Below are 21731 nucleotides of genomic sequence, written 5' to 3' on the forward strand. Positions count from 1 at the left end.
TCTCCCTAAACCCAACAAGAATCAAGATCACCACTTAGCAGAGTGTCATACAACCTTGTGCTAGTTAATCCTTGGCCAACCTCTAAACGTTGTTTGTCTTTCCCTGCATCCTTGTTCATCACCCACACGAGCCATCATCTCCAGTGTATGAACACACTGAAATCAACGTACACACAGCCACACACTTCCTGGAGCTCTTTGTTTGGAGTGGATCTGTACCTCAGGACCACAGAGTCTGAGTTTACTTTGTCTGGAACACCTGTTGTTGTTGCTGTTGTTGTTGCTGTTGTTGCTGTTGCTAGTCCCAGTTTGCGATATTGCTGTTTCAAGCTTGCTTTTTTTGTATTAAATGAAAAAGATTATGCTTTTTCAGTTATTCCCTTGAGTGTGTTATTTGGGTTATTTTGTATGGAAAAGATCTATTCTCAGTAGAGGGAGCTCATATGCCCCCCAGAAAACACTGCTCCTGCAGCTCTTGAAACAACTTGTCAGTTGTCCAATACGTCCTTCTTGCATAATGCATGTTTAGCAACTACTCGGGCACAGCCAATAAAAAAGCCAGCTTACAAGCAAAAGCAGAGGCCAGAGTTTCCTACAAGCGCTGGAAGCAGTTCACCAATAGCAACCGAGTGGGTCAGCCCGCAAATCAGAGCACACTAGGCTTTATCGGGAAGGGGTAGCTCACAGAGAGCTTAAACCAAGCATTTCAGACACAGGTTGAAAGGAGTTTGTCAAAAACCGACATGACAACATGAATCTAATTGTGAACAGTGTGTTCCTTGTCTAGATTTTTATACTATTAGGACTCAAGCACCGTCCTATTGCTTTTCGTTTGATTGTTCAGGACAATGAATCCCATTTTTGGAGGCTTAATCAAACTCACCAAACTTCGTGGGCTGTCAGGCCTGGTGAAAATGTACATTTTCTGGAGTAATTGGAATATGGTGTGGCAAATTGGCTCAACAGCGCCCCCTAAACCGAGCCATTTCAGATTTTCACTAAATTCAGTACACACGTAGACTATGACCAGATGAAAAAAAGCCAGAGGCAATAATTTGATTAACTGTAACAGGAAGTCGGCTAAAGTGGTCATTTCAGCCTCTTTACACGCTGTGTATTTAAACGAACTCCTCCGAGACCTTTAATCAGATCAACTGCAAAAAGTGTCCTCTTGACTGCTTGGAGATAAAAAAAATATTTGTTTTTGTTTTTGTGACAGTGTTGATTCGCCATCAAAACACGAGGTTGTTGTATTTTGGACATACATGGTCCAATTGACTCCGAACTGGACATGTATGACAAGCTTCCCAGCCTGCCATCTACACAGAAATCATGGCTTAAAGTCGAAGTGCCCCCAGGTGGCACCAGGAAATGTCTTGTTTTTTAAACTTTGATGTACTCCTCATCTTCCATTGACCAAAGAAATGTCAAACTTTGTCAGAACGGTCTCAAGACATTACTGATGAAGTCTGTGATTTTTAATTGAACGCCATGTTACGTTCAAATTTCAACGAGTCGCCATGACACATGAAATTGCTGTAACTTTAGTATACTTGTTCAATCTCCCTCAAACTACATGTGTGTAACAACAGTTTGTCCTCCCGCGGTATGCAAAACAAACGCAAGCCGTTACACCCGGCCTGGTATACTGTGTTGTTTTAACTAGATGAGTACAAAGTAAATAACAGTTTAGTTGTAACAAACCAGAATAATCCTTTACAAGTAAGTTGACAAGAATCAAATAGAGTGATACCTATCTTTCCCATGTGGTGTGGGAGGTCTCAACTTTAACTCAAACTGCAATAAAGGAAAAGTGTACCTTCTGTGGTTTCACCATCCAACAATGTCTGGGTTCCAGCTTAACAGAGGAGTAGACAGGTTAATTTAGTGGAAATGTCTCTACTAAAACAGTTTATGATTTAAACACAAGAACTCCTAAAATATAGTTTCTAACAATGCATATATAATTCCCCATGCTATCATGCATATACAAAAAAGTATTGTCTGAAAACAGGTACTAGACTAAGACCCCAAACTAGCCCAGATTATTCACATATGAATGACTATCATAGGAAAATTCAACTACATATGGTGTTGGGTGTTTTTCTCACTGGCAGAGAAGAGGTTGTGGACGGCCCGGCTGACATTGAGTGAAGGCAGATCCAGACACTGGGCCAAACAGGAAAGGGCATGACCTTGGACGGTGGGCGATTCGTCCATCTGCTGTGCGAACAGCATGCTCTGGATCATAAATTTGTGTGGCAGGAAGCATGCAAGGTCCGGGTCATTACACTCTCCTGGCCTCCTCTCGGGCTGCTCCAGCAGTACCATTACCACATCCACAGAGAAGAGTCGGCACACCATCTAAACAGAAGGTTTCTCGTAAAAAGGTTTGTAGATATCTCTCTAGATATACTGAAAAGAAAATGCTACTATCAACTCATATGCAGGCTGGTACACTTTCCACATCAAGTGGGCCAACCAATGTTAAACTAGGAATATAATATTTTATAATTAGTGTTTTACAATTTTTTTTATCCTTATGAACTTGAAGGCAAGAGTAGAGGTGACTAAAAAAACACTCAATCAGATTCCATTACAGTGCATCTAATTGATTTACACTGTGTGCAAAATTATTAGGCAAGTTGTATTTTTGAGGATTCATTTTAATATTGAACAACTACAGTGCTCTTGGTCAATCGAAAATGTTAATAAACCTCAAACCTGAATATTTGAGAAAGTAAAAGTGAGGTTTTGGCTTTCTTAGGAGGATATCTATGTGTGTCAATTATTGGGCAACTATTAGTGTGCAGAATTATGATGCAATCAATGAAAAAAAACATTTGACATTTAAAAAAAAACAAATCTGTGACCAATATAGCCACCCTTCTTTTCAATAACAGTAATAACCCTTCCATTCATGGATTCTGTCAGTTTCTTGATCTGTTGACGATCAACTTTTTGTGCAGCAGCAGCCACAGCCTCCCAGACACTGTTCAGAGAGGTGTACTGTTTTCCTTCACCGTAAATCTCCCGTTTAAAAAGGGCCCACAAGTTCTCAATAGGATTAAGGTCAGGTGAGGAAGGGGGCCATGTCATTATTCTTTCATCTTTAAGGCCTTTACTGGCTAGCCACCGAGTGGAGTAATTTGATGCATGCGATAGAGCATTGTCCTGCATACAAATCATGGTCTTCTTGAAAGATGCAGACTTTTTCCTGTACCACGACTTGAAGAAAGTATGATATGCTTAAATCCAATAGACATTCAAGTTTATACAGCTTGGTGTTGGAAAATATGCATAAAAATGATATGGTCAAAATACTCACTTGCCTAATAATTGCCAGTGGTAAGTACTGAATATGATCTCATGTCCTGAGGTGTCCTTTTTTTATATAATTTACTACTTTTGAATTAACTTATTTAGTTTTCTTCTAAAAAATAAAATCTAGGTGTAGCATGTCACAGTATAAAACATGGTACTTCCTGTCACAGCTAGGGTGCGCAGAGACTATAATAGTATATTGGCATACAAATGTTTTCAGGGCGAGACTCTTGTCACACGTATGAAGTCTAACAGTGATTGGAGCAAAAACGTGGAAGTTACAGATACTTGAAGTTGTATGGCAAGACATCGAAAATTGAACACCATGGACACGCCCTGATGAAAACTTACAAGCTTCATTGTACGGTATGACCCACTCCTAAACAAAATTAACATGCATCGGGTAAACGGGCTAGCTGCAAGACACCAAATGTAAACATGATATTTCCTGTTACAGCTAGGGGGCACTGTGAATATTATTGACACAAAGGACATGGATCATATGGATCCATCCAGAACAGATCCATGTTGTTTGTTGTACATGACAAGTTTGAGGCAGATTGGACATTCACATATGCAAATCATGGGAATTCATTTCCACACCACCTGCACCAAACTCGCTGAAAATACAACTTTATATAGAAAAGTCCCGAACATGACCAAATTTGACCTCTATCGGATTGAATCTGTAGTAGGATTTTGTAGAAAGTATGAAAATGCCATAAATCACGCCAAAATGTCATGTTCAATCCATACATTACATAAGTAAGGGCTAACATAAATGACAGAATACATCTTTGGGAAAAATGCTTTTTACATTTTAGTTTGGTTCAATGCCCATTCCACTAAGGCGGGATTTAGGACCTTTACTACGCATCATGTTGTCATCTTTGTAAACAGTCTATGACTGGGATGCATTACCTTTGAGTGTCTGGAAAGGTTGAACAGCCACTTGATGAAGACGGCATAGTCTGTGCTTGTCATCTCAGATGTAAGCATACCCACAGCCTGGGCCCCATGGATTCGAAACTCACTCTTTTCCACCATCTAAACATCCACAGCAGAGAAAGGCTATGTGATCAGCATCAGCTAATAACAATCTAACGGCAAACTATTTTAGCAATACATTCATCACATTTGATGTTAATATCCTCATAACTTCAAAACAGAAATAGCTGATATTGGCACTTTTTTCATGGCGAGTGTGTATTTGCAGAGTGTGTGCTGGATGATTCACCTGGAAGCAGATATGCTGCAATAGGATATGCAGGAAAGGTAATGCCACCTGCTTAAGCTCATCCACAAAATGACTGTAAAGACATAAAATCATGTGGAAAGTAATATATACATTTGTGACATGTCTGCAGTTTAAAAGTTGGACATACACTAAATAGTTCACAATAAAGGCCAAGTGAAGCATTAACTTTTCATATACCAATCATACAAATTCTGACATTCATATGGACGTGGGATTGGTTCATGGCACCATTTTCAAATGCTCGGGACAATTGTAATGTGTGATGCAACTAATTAGATACAGACAGGCACAGTTACCATGAAGAAAGCATGTACTGGTTTCTTAATAAAATACATTATTTTAAAATTTATTTTTGAAGATAGTTATTAACCATTCATTTTATGAAGCTAAAGAATCACAAAACATAATTTCCTCCATTTAGCAATGTTTTGTATGGACCGCATATCCGCCACTGTGAAGAAAAAAATTATGAGACACTAAGTCATAATTATGAGATAGTAAGTCATAATAATGAGATGCCATCTCATAATTATGAGATACTAACTCATAATTATAAGATACAGATTTTATTTTTTTCATCCCAGCTTAAGAAATGGGCTTCCATAGTTTGACAGGTCCTCAACGTGACCCGTGAAAAAGGTTTCAGTCAAGCCTGCCATTTTAAAGTCAAATATTGACCTTCACTAAATCTCTCGTCAATACATTAGACAAAAAGATAATTACTTTATGCCACTATACATCACTTGCTTCAAATTTTAGTGTTTGGTTTAACATTTGATCAAATCACAGCTGTTTACCAAACAAAATGTATGGCCTGGTCGCGGGTGGAGAGGATGGCCTGGCTGAGTATGAGGAGGGAGGGTTTGCCCCTGTTGCCTTTATTCATCATCAGAATGACGTAGAGAAGGCAGTGGAAAACCCTTCGCAAGGACTGGACAACAGACATAAGTTTAGATTAGAAACATCACATACACATTTGTTAAGAACACAATTGTTTATATTTGTCATGACTTATTTTTGACGAGAATGGGACAGTCAGTAGATTACCATTTTGAAAGTACACCGGTATTTTATTATATTTAAAAAATTTGTTTTATATTTTATTAAAACAAAACGGTTTTATTTGTGTTCCAGAGCATTAGTGGCATCAATAATTTGCCCAACGTCCTGCATGAGTGTGTGAGTGAATGCCAAAAATTATACTGTAAAGCTCTTTGAGTGGTCATTAAGACGTAATACATAAATTCAGACTGTTGACCATTTATATTTATCAACTTAACCTCAGAGTTGTGTGCTGTTTTACTTGAATAGTTTTAGAGACCAGGGGCCTGTACTACGAAGCAAGGTTACCCACTTCAGTGTTTCAACTAGGATTCTTTTTTTTAAACTCACTAGATTCCCCTTGAACTGTGCATAAGACAGGCATGTGAACTAAATAAATTTAGAACTACAAAATACAACCATATAAATACTTTTAAACTACTTTGTTCCTGTAGCATTTGTGTCAAAAATGTATATAAAAGCATGAACTTACGCAGCCTGAGAAGGGGTATAGAGAAAAAACATGCACTTTTGCGAGTTTTTCATTTAGTACTTCAATGTACTTCCATGTTTTTCAATGTACCTCCAGTAAAGACAAAGAAGAGCGTCTAGAACTCAGTCTCCCATGGTCCTTCACACTTAAGTGTGAAACCTGCCCTCTGGACCCAACGTTCAACCACTATTAGTCACTGTGTGAGACTGTGAGCTGGGGAGCCAGGCCGAGCCCAGTGTCGCGCAAGGAGGAGATGCTACAGACGTCATGGGTGATGTAAGATCTACCCAATAAGATGGAATAGTTAGCGGCGTTCATCCGCCATAAGTAGGGATGGGTATCGTTTGGTTTTTATCCGATACCGGTTCCTAACCGATACTTTTAAAACGATACCGGTGCCTAAACCGATACTTTTTTCAAAAAAGTGCACAAAACGATGCTTGACTAAGAAAGGCTTTTTTTATTGCCAAATATATTAACTGTTTAAAATAGATTATAAATAAATACAAAACCCTTTTTAACTTAAAACTATGAATAACATACGAACTGTTTACAAAAGTTTACACTATACTTATATAAATAAAAATAAATACAAAACACACACACTCTGACTCGTGACTCTGACTTCGGTGCCTGAGCCAAATGAAGACTGAGGGTCGCTTTTCCATCACTCGTAGACCCCCGTGTCTCCGCGGCTGGGGCTGTCGCAGGCAGGCTTCGGCCCGCCTTCGTCCCCCTAAAATGCGGTCGCTTTTATGAAACATTTCTCGCCGTGGTCTCCGCTCCTCCCGCCCCGAGCCTTTCCAAGCCGACCCGGAGCCGCTCGCGGCGCACCGCCACGGAGGAACTGGCCCGGCGCCATCCCCCCCACCCCCCCCAACTGCACAGGAGCCCTGACGCACGCGGGGCGCGGGCAGCGCGGGGACAAGAGTCTGTCCACCGGCAGCCGCGGCCGCGGGGGGGGGGGGCCCGGCGGGAGCCGCCGCTTCCCGTGAAGGAAGGAGCGGAAGTGTGAGGAGGCGGGACGAGCGGAGACCTCAGTCTCCAATTGGCTCAGGCACCGAAATGAGGCACCGAAATCTCCGTTGCATTTCGGTCCGGGTAGGTATCGGTTGTATTGGAACCGGTTCCATATTGGAACCGGTTCTCGGTACCCAACCCTAGCCATAAGAGGGACTACCGGCGGAGAAGCATCATGCTGTGTAGGGAGACATGGCTAATCACAACACCACCAGACACTGTCACCACACTGGACAGATTGGGGCTAATACGGGCACACAGGACAGTGGAGACTTTCTTTTCATGCAACTAACTACGCCATCTTAAAACTCACTCACACACGCATACTCACATACAGATCTGCACATAGTAAGTACACCTTCAATATTTATCATTTTCCTAATACATTTTTTTCTTTTATACATGTCTCCATTAATGTTGCATAAGTCTGAATTTTCGAGTACTGCATAAACTTCAACTTTGCTAACTAAGTGGTAGTTTTGGTTACATTTATTAATTTAATTATTAATCAGAGTTCCTATTTGTCATTAGTACTTTCATGAGACTTGATCAATAAAGTGGCTATCTTTTCAATTCCCTTGAAGGTATAATAACAATAATCACAACTACTGTACCTACTAAGACTGTACTGTGCTTCTCCAACAACAAGCCATGGATTAATCCGGACATAAATGTCCCTGCTTAAGGAGAAAAAGAGGACTTTTAGATCACGAGACAAGGAGCAGCTGAAAGCTTTTCAGAAGGAGCTGAGGAGGAGGATCAGGGAGGGAATGAATAGCTAGAGGAGGAAGATGTAGGACCAACTGCAGCAGAACAACAGCAGTGGGGGTTTGAGAGGCCTGAAAGCCATCTCCGGCCACAAGAAAGCTGAGTCCCAGGCTGCAGGGGACCAGAAGTGGGCCCCACTGCTCCAAAACAGCAGGCTTCTCGAATAATGCGCTGACCAGCTATGAAATCGTCTTTATAATGAGCCTGGCGCTGGGATTTGTGAATGTGTGCTATACAAATTGGATTGATTTATTGATTCTTTGTTGAACTCGCTTCGTAGTACAGGCACCAGAATTTTTTTTTAAATAAAAGATGATTTCTAATTTACTTTCTTTTCATCATGTTGGTTTTTCTGTGGTCATGGCTTGTTTTTAGCCCAGTTACAGTTCTTACTCTGGTCTCTGTTCTTTAACATCAACATCCCTTTGTTAACAATTAACAATGAAATAATTTTTGTCATATCAAATACAAGCACTTTCTAAAAGCCATTGGAATCACAAAACTTGGCTTGGCCTGAGCTGGCCCTGTATATCTTGCTTTTCATTCATGTCTTTGTGAATGGCATTTGATTTCTATGTGTCACTACTAAAAGAGAGAAAAGGCTATTCGATTCCAGTCACAACAGAGCAGGTGGATCAAAAGTTTCCTATCTTTGCAGCTTGAATTTGGTATTCAGTGAGATATGTTGGAATTAAAATCAAACAAGTTGGCAAGTTGTGGCCCCACTATGATTTTACTTCTCTCTGGTTTCCATGTTTTGGTGAGCAGAGCAGCTGCAGGCCATAGAAAGCCATTTCAGGAACACTCCTCAGCTTGGTGATATCTCTGTGCAGAAATAACACAATTACCGTCTCCCATTTCATGTCCTGGATATATTCTTTTACATGAAAAAACAAGATGTTAGAAAACTCACTGTACGGCAGCAAAGTTCAAGTGTCCAAGGACCGGTTCAAAGTAAAGCAGCTTACTGAAGATCTGCAAGGAAATGTTTTTTCTATCGTTATTCAAGTTGTGTTCTTTCAGTTTAAGAGACAGACTTACAGTTTTCACATTCAACTTTTGTAAGTGTTTTTTCTTTAAGAGTCTCAAACAAGTGGTTACTATATTCAGGTTCATGCACTCCCGCCCTCCACATCTTTATTACATGTACTGCACTTCCCTTAATTTAAAACTTTTGGAACAGCAAAAAACCTGCAGAGGGCGGGAGTACATGACCATGCTTAAAGTAACCATCCGAGTAAGTCTCTCGAAAAGTCAAGCAAACACCCACGAAGAGGGAAGGACAATTTCATTTGTCAACACTACACCTTGCATTCTACTGTTCAGGGAATTTTAACAGAGCTGTTACACACCAAATATTTGAAAAAGGAAAACCAGGGTTTTGAATGTAACAATTACAAATCTGAACGCGAAATCAATTAAATCCTGCTCTCAAACCAAAAGACCACACTCCTGAATAAAGATAGAACCCCCCATCAAAACAGGTAATCTTCCCAGTGTAGTATGAAGTGAGGGTAATGATGGACCTGTCGTTACCTGGGTGTAGTTGCTGGCACTCTGTGGTCTGTCTTTGAGTGGAAATGTCTGCAGGAGTCTGAGGATGGTTTGAACGAGGAGAAATACAGCATCTCTGATCTTCAACAAGTCGACACCAGAGAAATAAAGCTCCTCTTCCTCTTCCTCATCCACCTCCATCTGAGGATAACAATAAGCACCATCATTTCCAAACATTTAATTTCCTTATAATACATATCATACATTTAGTACATCTATGCAAGATACAGCAATGATACAAATGTATTAAAACCATAATCTGAATGATATTCATTTGTATGTCAAATTTTTGTAAATCTTAGTGATGCAAACATGGTATTTCTAACTAAAATCTGAACAGAAAGTTTAATGTGCAAGAAGAAACTATATTTAAGTAAGTGTATAAAAGTCTCTAATGTTGCATCATCACATCATAAATGGTCCCAGGGATTTGATTGATTTCTGTCAGAGAATCATACATCTGGAGTGACTTTTTGCTGCGGTTTGGACCGTTTGCCCTCTGTCTGAGAAGTCTTAAGGCCATCCTTCTTGCGCTTTTTTCCAGAGTCGTGAGGCCAGCAGTGAGAGCTCAAGTCAGAACATGTGTCCAATAAAACCTCATGGAAAACTTTGTTGGCGATACTCCCTGGAAGCAATAAACACAGATAGAAGGTCAAATAAAAAATAGCCAACAAACAAATGCAGAGCACTATGAAAATGTAAACAAATGTTTTGTGTATTCAAGAAAATGTTATCCATTAATTGCCAATTGCATACCCCCTTCAGTTTACATACCTGCCTACACCGGATTTGTTGCCAAACTTTCAGATTATCTGACTGCACATCTCAACCAGAGGCCTGTACTACTGAGCAAGATTTGTTGTTATCGAAGTAACTTCAAGTTTAACTTTTCTGTCCATGAAGCTGGTTCTATTTTTTTACCAGAAGAGATCGCTGTGACAACCACTTACCTGCTCAAAAGCGTTTTCAATGCGATAACAAATCAAAACCCGCCATGAATATATGATACTATGGATGATTCACACAAGCACATCTGCAGAAAAATGTGTGAGTTATACTGTACTTATTCCAAAGAAAAAATATAAACTATTTTAAACAAATTTTACCTTGTTATCATATGTTTTTTGTTGTATCTTAATGGTACAAAAAATAAATAATTAAATAAATGAATAACACAATATCGTGCTAAGCGGGTTGATGTATATGCAAATACCCCTGCAGATTTGTTGGGTCACAATCTTTTGCCAGCACTACATGTTTGCAAGACTTACTTACCCCAGCACATAAGCGCACAGCACGCACGCACACCGGCAGGGATATATCATCAATCAACAGTTTTTGGCTGTACTGACATTATAGCACATCACCAAACCCAAGTCTTAAGCACTGATTTAAGGGCATTAGGGAGATTCAGGGGCATTAGGGAAATTTAGAGGCAGCCACTGCAAAGGCTGACAAGCAGACTTAGTCAGGTATTTCTAGATTTCTCATATATTTTCACCTGGGATTCCCAGCAGCAGCAGGTAGAGTGAGGAAGCGTGCAGGCTGCTGACTCTCTGCTGGGTATCTGCCACTTTGTCTTTTCCTCTCAGGACAAAGAAGGAAAGCACAGCCACCAGAGATTTGACTGACACCCCGTTCTCCACCAGAATCGCCCAGATATTCTGCAATGCAACATGAGATTAATTCAGCACTTAATTTTGATATCACATAGGAAACAAAAACACTCATAGAAAATACATCTTCTAAAAATTCAAGCTCATGGAAAGATTTTAATTACATAATTACACTTAACAAAATGACTTGTCAACCTATCTGTTCTCTGCTGCTCTTTGTATGTGTGGGCATGAAATAAGACACGCAAAGTAAAACAATTAAGATTCACCCTGAGCTGAAGTAAAACAAGGTCAGAAACACAAATAAAGTAGTTTTTTGTAAATCATCCTTGTGTGTGTTCTGATAATTGCAGATATGACATGATTAAAAGGTGACCAAAACTGAAGACCTTTACCCTAAAGAAATTTGGGATTTCTCTGGTTTTTAACATTGTTGAAAACATTTGTGTACAGCACAGGTAAACATATATTTATGAAACTTACACAATGATTTGGAAAATGAGCAACAGAAACATGCATATTTTCTAACTGCCTGTATATGAGCCACGCATTTAAGTTCTGTGGAACAGAAGACCGATCAGTTTTACCTGTGAAGGAACATCTCTGCTGACAGACTGCCGGTCGCCGTGATAGGTCAGTAAACATTCATAGAGGTTTTGGAAGGCCTCATCTACACTGGCTGTAAGTTGTTCTTCTATGGTGTCATCGAGTGGTTCTCTTTCTGTGAACTCTGAATTCCAAACTGCATCCACCCAGGCTGAAATTATAAACAGTTACTAATTATTTTCAGTTACTGTTGATTAAGCCATCAATCAATCGAGTATCTGCAGTAATTCAAAACCAAAACAGACAAATTTAGATATAAATGTTGGAAGACATCTGTGGTAAATATAAAATTGACTGCACACACAAACAAACACGCAAAGACACAGTTTTAGTTTTAAATATCCTGTTCATTCACAATTATCATTTTTTTCTTGATGTTACCATTATATTATTATTAGTCTGTTTGTCTATACGTTTGTTTGTTGTACAACCTTATGGTCATGTCTGCCGATCCGATTCATTGACTTAAACATAAAACAATTTCCCGATCTCGACTACACGCAAAATGTCAGTGCTCACCTATCTATAAAAACCTTGTGATTGGAGGACAACCACTCTATCCTCTCAGCCACAGCCGACCACATTGAGAACAAAACAACCAAAATGCTCATCAGGAAACAGTTTGGATTTGGCTATAATTTGTTTTCAGTTGTTTTTCTAATGCAAGTGCTATCATCTATTTGTTTTCAAAAGATGATTTGTCTGAACTGTGTCGAGTGTGTTGTCAACATGACGTGCAATGAAGCAAATCTAGACGACTAACTAAACTTCTCTTCTGTCAGATGTGTGCTTGCTTTGTTGTAGCTGTGTCAGTCGAAAGAGTAAATAAAGTCCCCTGTCTAACTTGTATTCCGTGATTGTGTTTTCATGTGAAACGGAGTGTGTCTGCGGTAAAGAGGCAAAGTTTTGATTTCCTCAAAATGGATTTTGCTTTGCTGTCTGTCACATCCTTTGCGTCGAAACCATAGACTGTATATATGAGGTCGAAACACACGATATTAATGTAACAATCACAGCTCGAGAAAATACACTGACGCCCATAGCAGAAATAGTCCCCACTAGAACTAAGCAAAGCCACAGGATAAAGTCACACTGCCATGTTGACACGGAGGAAACAAACAGCGGTGGCAGTTCAGGTCGACTCAATGACAACTTTAGTGTGTCCCCCTCCACGGTGCGTATGCTTATCGATGCTGAATGTAAAGCGGGTGAACTACGATCACCGGGCGTAATCATTCCAAAGCAAACGATATTGTCTAACTTGATGTGCGGATGCAATTCTTCCTATACACCAGGACCATGGAAACGTCGACGTTAGCACCCAAAGCGAAAAAAAATAAAAGGGGAGCGTACAAGATAGATAAAGTTTAGACTTACCTTCTGGTACTTGATGCAGTTTAAGAAACTTCAGAGCAGAGATTAACTCCATTTTGCTTATACCTTGAATCAGCCCGCCACAAGTGGGCTTCTTCTATTTATTTTGGGTTTTATCGGCGGATGGCAAACAACCGTTTCGTGCATTACTGCCACCAGCTGGTATGGAGTGTTGATCAGAGAAATAGTTTTTTTTTCACACATCGCAGTGAAATAGTGAGGGGTGCGATCAAATAGGCAATTTCCACCAGAAACCGAAGGCACTCAACACACGCTCAGGAACTCTACCGCCAATTGTGTGTCGGCGGTGTAATTGCAGCGCTACTCACACACACCCAGAGAAACATCCTCCTGCACAGTCAGAGACATAGATGGTCAGAGAGCCCTGGCATGCGGTGGGTCCTTAAAGAGTTTTGGTGGGGTGCAGTGTTAAGTAAATCCAACTGCACTGCATTTTGCTTCTAAGCCAACCATTTAGAACTGAAGATACATACACTGATAAACTCAGCTCTACACCTACAATGGTATACAGAGCCAAGATTAAACCTTCAGTTACTTATGGGAAGTAAATGTGCTAGCAGAACATTTAATTATTTATACATCCAGATTTTATAGAGCAACACATTTGCTCCCCTATGGTCACTGTTTATCATAATAAAGATATCCTTTTAGAAAAAAATCCCACGGCCCCTGTTCACATGCGCAAATCTCAGAATCACCAGAGAAAAGGACTCTTCTAAGGCTGCCAACATTATATATGTATATTTAGTTTTATTTTTTTTCTTGTTTTCTATAAAAAGTTCATGGATACGTTTTCCACACTGTTGCAAAGTTTCACTATAGAAAAAATTTAAATAAAAAAAATGACTAGGATAATACACACAATTTCAATCTTAACCCCTACATTGAGGATAAAACAAACAGTATGTTAGACAAAAATTACAATGTCATATAAAAGTTTGGGAGCCCGTGATCAAAATTTTGTTACTGTGAATAGTAACTTGAATAGGATATAACTGGCATATAATTGACAATGCTTTTCATCATCACCAGTTCACTTCAGTCCTTTTTTTTTTCTAGTTTTGCAGTGCTTTTTCTGTGTTGTGGATTATTTGTCAACCTAGTCTTGATTAAAGGACACTTTTGATTACACTTTTCTTGCTCAGCATGTTTTGGGTCCACGGAGTTCAACAAAACCCGACATTGCTAACCATACCAGCTTACAAAAAAGATTTAGCTGTGGGCCCAAAACCCTGGATTTAAGAGAGATTGTGTCTTGTAGCAAATTAATTCAAAAAGGGAAATTGCTTTTTTCTTTCTTTCAGAAATTATATAGTCTCACCATAAACATATCATCTCACTAATAAAATGACACTCATGGAGCGTATACCTCAGCTGTTAGTGATGGCAGAAGAAGCTGCCATCATGAGCGCAACAATGTCTGTTTTCTTCATCAAGGTCCATGAATTGTTCTCTGAGAAATCAACTAAAATGTTCAAAAAATAAAACACACATTGATTATGAAAGTAAAAAGTAAAGTCCTGACAGGCAAACAAAACGAGAACATAGTATCCTTGGCAGATGTAACTAAAAGGGCGCTCTTAGAGTGCATATCCCAGCAAGAGTAATGCTCTATTTCACCTTGACAAAGCCGTACCTCACATTCATTATGCAGATTTTAGTGGGCCACCATATTGTAATTTGCATCCAATAGTGGCATGCAATGCAGTCCTCTCTCTCAAGTGAGAACTGGACTGTCGGAAAGTCAAAATAATCTCTTTTCCTAACCGCTATTCCTTGACCCCAATAGAAAACTTCATGTGGTCAAGGAAAGACGTGAAGGAGGAGTAAGGAGTGTCGAAAAGGATAACCGCAGTGTGAAGACAATCCAACTGCACTGCATTTTTTTTCCAAGTCAGCCATTTAGAACTGAAAATGCATACACTGACAAACTCTGCTGTACACCTACAATGTTTCACAGCACAGAGATGAACTGAAAGTTTATGATACTTCCTGTGGGTTCATAACCAAAAGCAATGTCCTACACTTAAAATTGGTACCTTGTTAATATGACATTATTTATTATTTAATGTTTAAAGCCAAGTAAACAAACATAAGTAGAAAATGAGATTTTGTGTGTATGTAAAGTTTGGTCTGACATTTGCATGTTTCCATTAGTCTGTGTTGCTCGGTTCCATGGCAACAACCTGTATGAAAAACAGCCATGCAGCCCAGATCCAAACATATTCAAATTATCCCACACCATGGTTTGGTACTATGGGGAAATTTAGTAATCCCTGTCACAAAGACTTAGATCAAAGACTAGCATGATTTACACAAACACATTTGTGTCTTTCGGGGGCAAGAGTGGATGAAGCTATTTCGAGGTCTGGTGGAACCACCTCGGAGGCTTCTGAATCATTTCTCTAGTGTAGTGGAGATTGAAGAGGGGGTGTAACAGCTTTGCATTTATACATAAAACACATATACAGGTATGAAAATTTATCCAAATATAAGTTCAGCATGGGATATATGGAGAAGGACACCAGCTGCGACCTACCAAAGACTTATTGACATTAACCAGCCAGTCATCTTGAGAAGAAATAGAAATAAACCATGTTTTAAAGGTTAAAATCAGTGCCCTACAATAGGAATACAGATAAACAAAAGAATATGATGAGTAGTTCACCTGATTTTGAAATAGATAAAATAATTGTGAATAATTTGTAATAAAGCCTGAGTTGTCCACTTTCAGGCAACGCTTAAATAGAACCCAAAAGAAAATTGGTATAAAGGAAAGGCATTATACATTCTTGTTTTTATCACATTTATTAATCCACATGGAAGAATGTCTGTTAATTCTGTTTTTATTTTATTATTCATATTTGCTTAGTACATATCAGGAATGATTTTTCATCAAACAGTTTTTCCTATTTTTAATTGACAGCTCAATAAAAGCACATGAACAACAACAAAAAAACAATTAAAAGAGATGTAAAATGCTCCAATTAGTTTGTGTGGGAGCTATGTTGTACAAAGATTTCTAATATTGCGTGTAATGCTTTAGATTACAGCGTACAAAATGCAGCAGAATTACTCTGGATTTAAAGTGAAGCCTATTGTCCTAATGGTGTATCAGTACCAAATGTACAAATACTTATACGTAGGTACTTGGGAAAAAGATGTCAAGTTATGAAATAAGGGGGTAACAATCTGGGATTTTCTGAAGAATTTAAAATTAATCACTGTATTTATTATTTAACTACTTGGTACCTATTCTATTATGATGATGCCTTAGATTATAGCCCTAGTTTTGTTTAGTCAAAAGACTATATTCAAAAAGGTAAACTTGCAAAACAAAGGGTTGTAATTGGTCACAATTTCCGGGGAGAAAACTTCCATTTTCTTTTCTTAATTCAAATTTACTCCAAAACAAGTGAATCACTTGAGAGTGGGTGAATTCGTCAAGCCAAGGTAAAAAAGCAATAAGTGAACATCCATAATTTAATTTTGATGATGAGGTACATAACCGCTCAGACAGACTTAAGAGGCTGACACCAGGGATGACAATACACTGACCTGTGGACCTTCGTTCTGAAGTAAATGCACAGGTGTTTCCCAATGTTATTTTAAGAAGCCTGCCATCAGATGATAAAGAAACGATATAGCAAAGCAGTTTGTTGGTGATAAAGTTGTTTTGAAATGAATCTGATTTATTTAAATCATTACTTCATCTTCCCTGAGTTGTGTTCAGTTGTATGCCATTTAGTACCCTTTAATAGTGATAGAATAAGTTACACATGAACTACTGTATCAATTCTGTCTTTGTTGAGAAAAACGGAATTTTGAGACCTGTGAGGGTGAGGGCGGGAAATTTAGCACTACCTAAACCCCTTTGCATTTGCTTATAATACCAGAATGTTCTGTGCACAGGGTGAGGGAAAGTTGCTCTTCATTGAGTACAAAGTTTCACAGACAGTTCAAACTTCCATTAAATATAAGCACATTTGTTATTTATCATAACAGTGGACTAACAATCAGCTATTCTTGGGTGGGACCTCTCAGCTTGGCCAAACAAAATGATCAATAGGCCTCTCCTGCAACTACACAGCACTGTGTGTCCTAGATATCAGAATCCCTTCATGGTCCTCCCAGGCAACACAGGTCCTAAGTTTGTGGGCAATCCTTGTCACGTCAAGTTCAGGTTTACTGAAGTACCACTTGTTTAAAAGCTGGTCCACCTGCGCCTGTTTTGTGATCCCATGAAGTCTCTCCTCTTCTCTATTCTCCCATTCCTCTTTGGAGCTTGTGATGAAGGGTGGCTGGGGAAGAAGGATTATGGTGTCCTCCCTGATGTCCTCCCTGATGTCCTCAAAGAACTGTACCACACATTTCCGGGCAAAGTCACGTGCATGCAGTACACAGGTTTCGTCAAAGAGCTTCTGCTCCATGTCAAGGTAGTTGCTCCAGTAACGTGTCTGCAGGAAGCTGGCGTTGTCATCAAAACAAGGCTTGATGAAGCGTCCCAGTGATCCCAGTACAATCAGGAAGAGAAGGATAGACCAGCCAACTGCCTAAACAGGGTGAGGATATTTAGCTACACAAAGGCTACAAAAGCTGTCAGTGGTGCAATGACTATGACAAGCCCACAAAGGGCTGTCAGTAAGCGCCATGCATGTGCATGCAATCACCTTATCTAAGCCCAATCAGCTATGACAATGGTTATTTTACAAAGGACTTGTAATCTGATATGAAAGATAGTGTTGAAAAAGGGTTTTGGGTTGATAATGGGTGTACTGTTCTTAAGAGCACAATGTTTAGGACCTTCATTAGAAGGTATTAGATCTGATCACTACCTCAGTTTTCTCCATCACTCTCTCTCACACGACACACACACACACACAAACATATTCTCATCAAGACACATTTGTATAGTCCGACAGGCTTAAATACAAAATTGTATCTTTGTGTAATCACAAATGGTCTCAGGAGATGCATTTGTGATGCCAGGTTTGAACTGACATATAAAGCTGTCCACTTGTGACATGATCCCACAGGGTGGATCTTGATCACAGGTCTAAAAGGGTAGAAGGCAATGAAACCCAAATTATCCCTGGTAGCTGTGCCGTCAGTGTGTGAATGGGAAGATAAAGAAGCTTATGTACATATTGAAATGATGTATGAATATGTGGGAATGGGTGAATGTGATCAATATTTAATTTTCATTTTAGTTTTCTTATTATACTCCAACAGATGGTAACACAATTAGTGGAGCATTTTGTACACAAACTGCTCTATCACAGACCTTATACTTGCTTTTTAAGTCTCAAAGTCAAAAAATCAATTATTAATTTCTTTATTCCTGACCATGATCTGGTTCAGGGTTTAATTTTTCCATACGAAATTCTTTATGAGGATAAAAATACATAGATGTGTATGTAGCCTATTGTAAGTGGATGCATGCTGAGGGTATGACACCTACTTGTGAATAGCAACGAACATAACGAGACACTGCTTTGCGGAAAGAGCTGTTCCTGAAGATAACATCCTCCTTACAGGGGACTTTTGCCATGATTTTAATCACATCGTGTTCTGTATTGTTGGGCATACCTGAGAACCCATTATAAAATTTACAAACCAAAGATGTATCTTTGTACAGTATAGATTGTTGTTATGACATTTATTTAACATGTGGGAATATACAGATACCTGAGAAGAGTGCAGGGTCTACACTCACACTGAAGGCACAGATGAAGATCTTTCCATCAAGCAAAGTGACCAGGATCCACACCATTGGGGCCAGCAGGGCCCTCTGGATTATGGCTGAGAACAGGTACCTGCAGTAAAACATTATAGAACTTCAATGGGGGAAATCTATGAGGGGAACACTGTAATATTATCAGAGATATATGCCAGAAAATACATTCAAAGATGCAATCATTTTAGTCAGTGTGACTGCTGCTGGTGGTCCGTGTTTTCAAGGTTTGTGTAGTGCACTCAGCAACTGCTGAATCAACACAATTCACAGAAAGCTAGCTTCAGCAGTTCACATTATCTTTAGAAGATGTGTAATTGGCCCAGAACTCAGGGTTTTAGCTGTTACAAGCACAAGTATTTTGTATGTAATCATTGTACATTTGTTAGAATAAATCAATCAATCACATTATATTTGTATAGCGCCTATTCACAAATGAAAATTTGTCTCATAGGGTCAAAAAGCTGTGGCATCCTCTACCCTTAATGGCATGATGGTGGTGTGCATATTGTGTAAAACATGTTTACACAATATGGGCCTTTCATCAGCGTGCAGCTTCCAGACCTGGGGGAAATCTATCGAACCTGTTGCAGTCGTAGAGTCTGCATCTGCTGAGACCCGACCCACCCAGGCCATATACTCTTCAACCTCCAACTGGCAAGCTTTACAGAGGCCTGTACGCTTGCAGGACCAGGCTGAAGAACAGCTTTTATCACATAGCTGCCACACTCCTGAACATAGATCAATATTTACAACATTGATGACAGTAAAGTGTCTAACATTAATAGATGTATCAAAAATGAAAGGGCATCTCCATATGGAGGAAAGGTAAGGAGAGTAGGAATCTGATCTTGCAGAAATATATTTTCATTGTAAGTTACAGAAACTATAGGTTCCACTTTAACTAATAATTTGAAACACAAATCCTCTGACTGCGGTGCACAGTGTAATATTGTAATATTTGTAGTTGTGTAGGAATGGTTTTTCACAGTTTTTCAGGTTTAGCCTAGGCTGTGCTATAAAGTCATAATAGTGACTTGTTTTTGCTTTACAGGACTAGATTTACTGTATATATTATTCATATGGTAAAAGGTGAACTATGGCTCGAGCACCAGTGGGTTTTTTAACTGCATCTTCATTATGACTCAAAATAGACTGAGGGAGAAAATTTACTGATGGCTTTCAACTGGTATTTATCAATGATATTGCTGCAAATAACTGAAATTTAATTAATTGGTATTTATTTTTTTCATTAAATTATAGTAAAGTTTTGACTCACTTCACCACAGCAGAATTTTTAGATCTGTTCCCGATGGGTCGCATCCACTCGTCAGTCATGATGCCTGCATGTTTGTTGACCAGGACCCCCAGAAAAAACAGAATGATGGGTGGGATGATCATCACTCCCAGAGAGTAGAGTTTGTTGTACTGAGGAAGGCATGGGCAGTTGAAGTCAAAGCTGGTGTAGATCTTGACGCCGACCAAGGCCAGGATGATACAGATACCATTGGAGATCGACTCAGAGTTGGACTGGAAGTACTGCAAGACTAACTTCAGACGTTCCATAGCTTGAATGCATGTTGAAAAAGAATGCAGAGGAAGATGTTGGGGTTTCTAATTTAATTAACTATGAAAACATAATTAGCATGACTTATAATTCCTTCAGATAAAATTGTTTTAGTTCCTGTAAAATATTACAGTAATTTTCAAATTACGTACTAAAAATTGTAAACAGTCAATCCTACCTCAGAATATGAGCCAAGATATTCTTGAATCCACAAGTTTACAAATTAAGTAGATAGCCTTTATGTGAAGATACCAGCTGTGGAGTGAATCCTGTAGTGATCTAGTGAGAAGCAGAATGCTTGGATACACCTTTGTGGCCACACCTTGAGGAGGAGCCACAGCAGTAATTACCAGGAAGACTTCATCTTATTCTATTGAATAACTGAATGGGCCCCAAAATCAACTTCAAAGTATTTGGACGGCATACCACCACCCACGGCATGTAATGACAATATAAATGTGTGGAGCTGGCTCATCAGAGCACCTCCAGCTGAACCAGGGAAAGTGGATTGCCACAACTGAGTTTAGTTGGCCAGTTATGTTTATGCCTGTAAATAATAATAAAACTCCCCATATATTTTGATCAAAAAATGATTTTTCCTAAAATTGACCTTTGACCTATTTATTTGAAATTCGTTATATGGGTAAGAATCAAAGTTAGGGGAGTTAAGGGGAATCTGCATTTGGCTCTGTGGATGATAAATCCTGCAGTTCTAATGTTAAATTGTATGTGGAATCATCTTGCAACCAACTTTCTTTCTGGATAAAAGAATGTGGTCTTAGTTTGAATCAACTCCAGCATTTTCAGAACACAACTGGACAGGAGAGAAAGAGACAGGGAAGGAAAAGGAAAATAAGAGATTCATTGCAAATTGGAAGGGAGTTTGTGTGGTTGAAAGAGATATCGACCTCAACTCCACTCCGCAGAGAAGACAACAACTCCAGCAGCTACAAGGAGCGGCAGTGGCTTCAGCAGCTCCACCTGCACCACAACCAGCTCCACCAGTCAATTCATCAAAGATTCCATCTGTTCCAACTGCAGAATCCATGTCCACCTCATTGTCCAATAACCCCAGTCTTGCAATTTTGAAAGAAAAGGAGATAGCCAAGACAGGCCAGAGAAGCAAGGAACTGCACCAAGTGACACTGACTATTTTCCAGTGGGCTACTCCAATGCGAGGGCGTGGCAGAGGAGGAGGATGATTCAGACGAGGACGAGGGGACCGTACACCTTCATATGAGGAAGTATGTTTTATCAAATCTGAATTCACAGACATAGCACAGTGTGTGGTGTATTGAACGAAGAGACGTATACGGTGCTTCACTTGAACTTTATTCTTCTGCTCTACCTTTCAC

At 39.4% G+C, this 21731-nt stretch overlaps 2 protein-coding genes across 2 annotated transcripts in view; both read right to left on the reverse strand.

Annotated features, from left to right (window-relative positions):
* Positions 1–13137, reverse strand: part of ncapd3 (non-SMC condensin II complex, subunit D3) — a 40112-nt gene extending 26975 nt beyond the window's left edge. The window contains exons 1-12 of the mRNA XM_061074606.1: positions 13058–13137; positions 11662–11831; positions 10960–11122; positions 9917–10083; positions 9441–9599; positions 8818–8879; positions 8642–8729; positions 5380–5513; positions 4562–4634; positions 4246–4371; positions 2112–2364; positions 1820–1858 (exon numbers count right to left, since the gene is read on the reverse strand). Of these exons, the coding sequence (XP_060930589.1) occupies positions 1820–1858; positions 2112–2364; positions 4246–4371; positions 4562–4634; positions 5380–5513; positions 8642–8729; positions 8818–8879; positions 9441–9599; positions 9917–10083; positions 10960–11122; positions 11662–11831; positions 13058–13109 (1486 nt within the window). The 5' untranslated portion in view covers positions 13110–13137. The remainder of the gene's footprint in view (positions 1–1819; positions 1859–2111; positions 2365–4245; positions 4372–4561; positions 4635–5379; positions 5514–8641; positions 8730–8817; positions 8880–9440; positions 9600–9916; positions 10084–10959; positions 11123–11661; positions 11832–13057) is intronic.
* A 4020-nt stretch (positions 13138–17157) lies between these two features.
* Positions 17158–20375, reverse strand: calhm3 (calcium homeostasis modulator 3). Its single transcript, XM_061070251.1, has 4 exons — positions 20089–20375; positions 18764–18891; positions 18537–18664; positions 17158–17628 (listed from the first exon to the last, which is right to left on the reverse strand). The coding sequence occupies exons 1-4, from the start codon at positions 20373–20375 to the stop codon at positions 17158–17160; spliced, it is 1014 nt and encodes a 337-aa protein (XP_060926234.1).
* Positions 20376–21731: the final 1356 nt, after the last annotated feature.

Source organism: Limanda limanda, chromosome 1, assembly GCF_963576545.1.
Source record: "Limanda limanda chromosome 1, fLimLim1.1, whole genome shotgun sequence".
NCBI lineage: Eukaryota > Metazoa > Chordata > Actinopteri > Pleuronectiformes > Pleuronectidae > Limanda > Limanda limanda.

Coding starts and splice junctions, on each gene's coding strand:
- calhm3 (XM_061070251.1), bottom strand. CDS start 20,375: ATGGAACGTCTGAAGTTAGTCTTGCAGTACTTCCAGTCCAACTCTGAG. Junction 18,892..20,088: donor AAAAATTCTGCTGTGGTGAA/GTGAGTCAAAAC, acceptor GTTTTACTGCAG/GTACCTGTTCTCAGCCATAA. Junction 17,629..18,536: donor ATGTTCGTTGCTATTCACAA/GTAGGTGTCATA, acceptor CACCCTGTTTAG/GCAGTTGGCTGGTCTATCCT.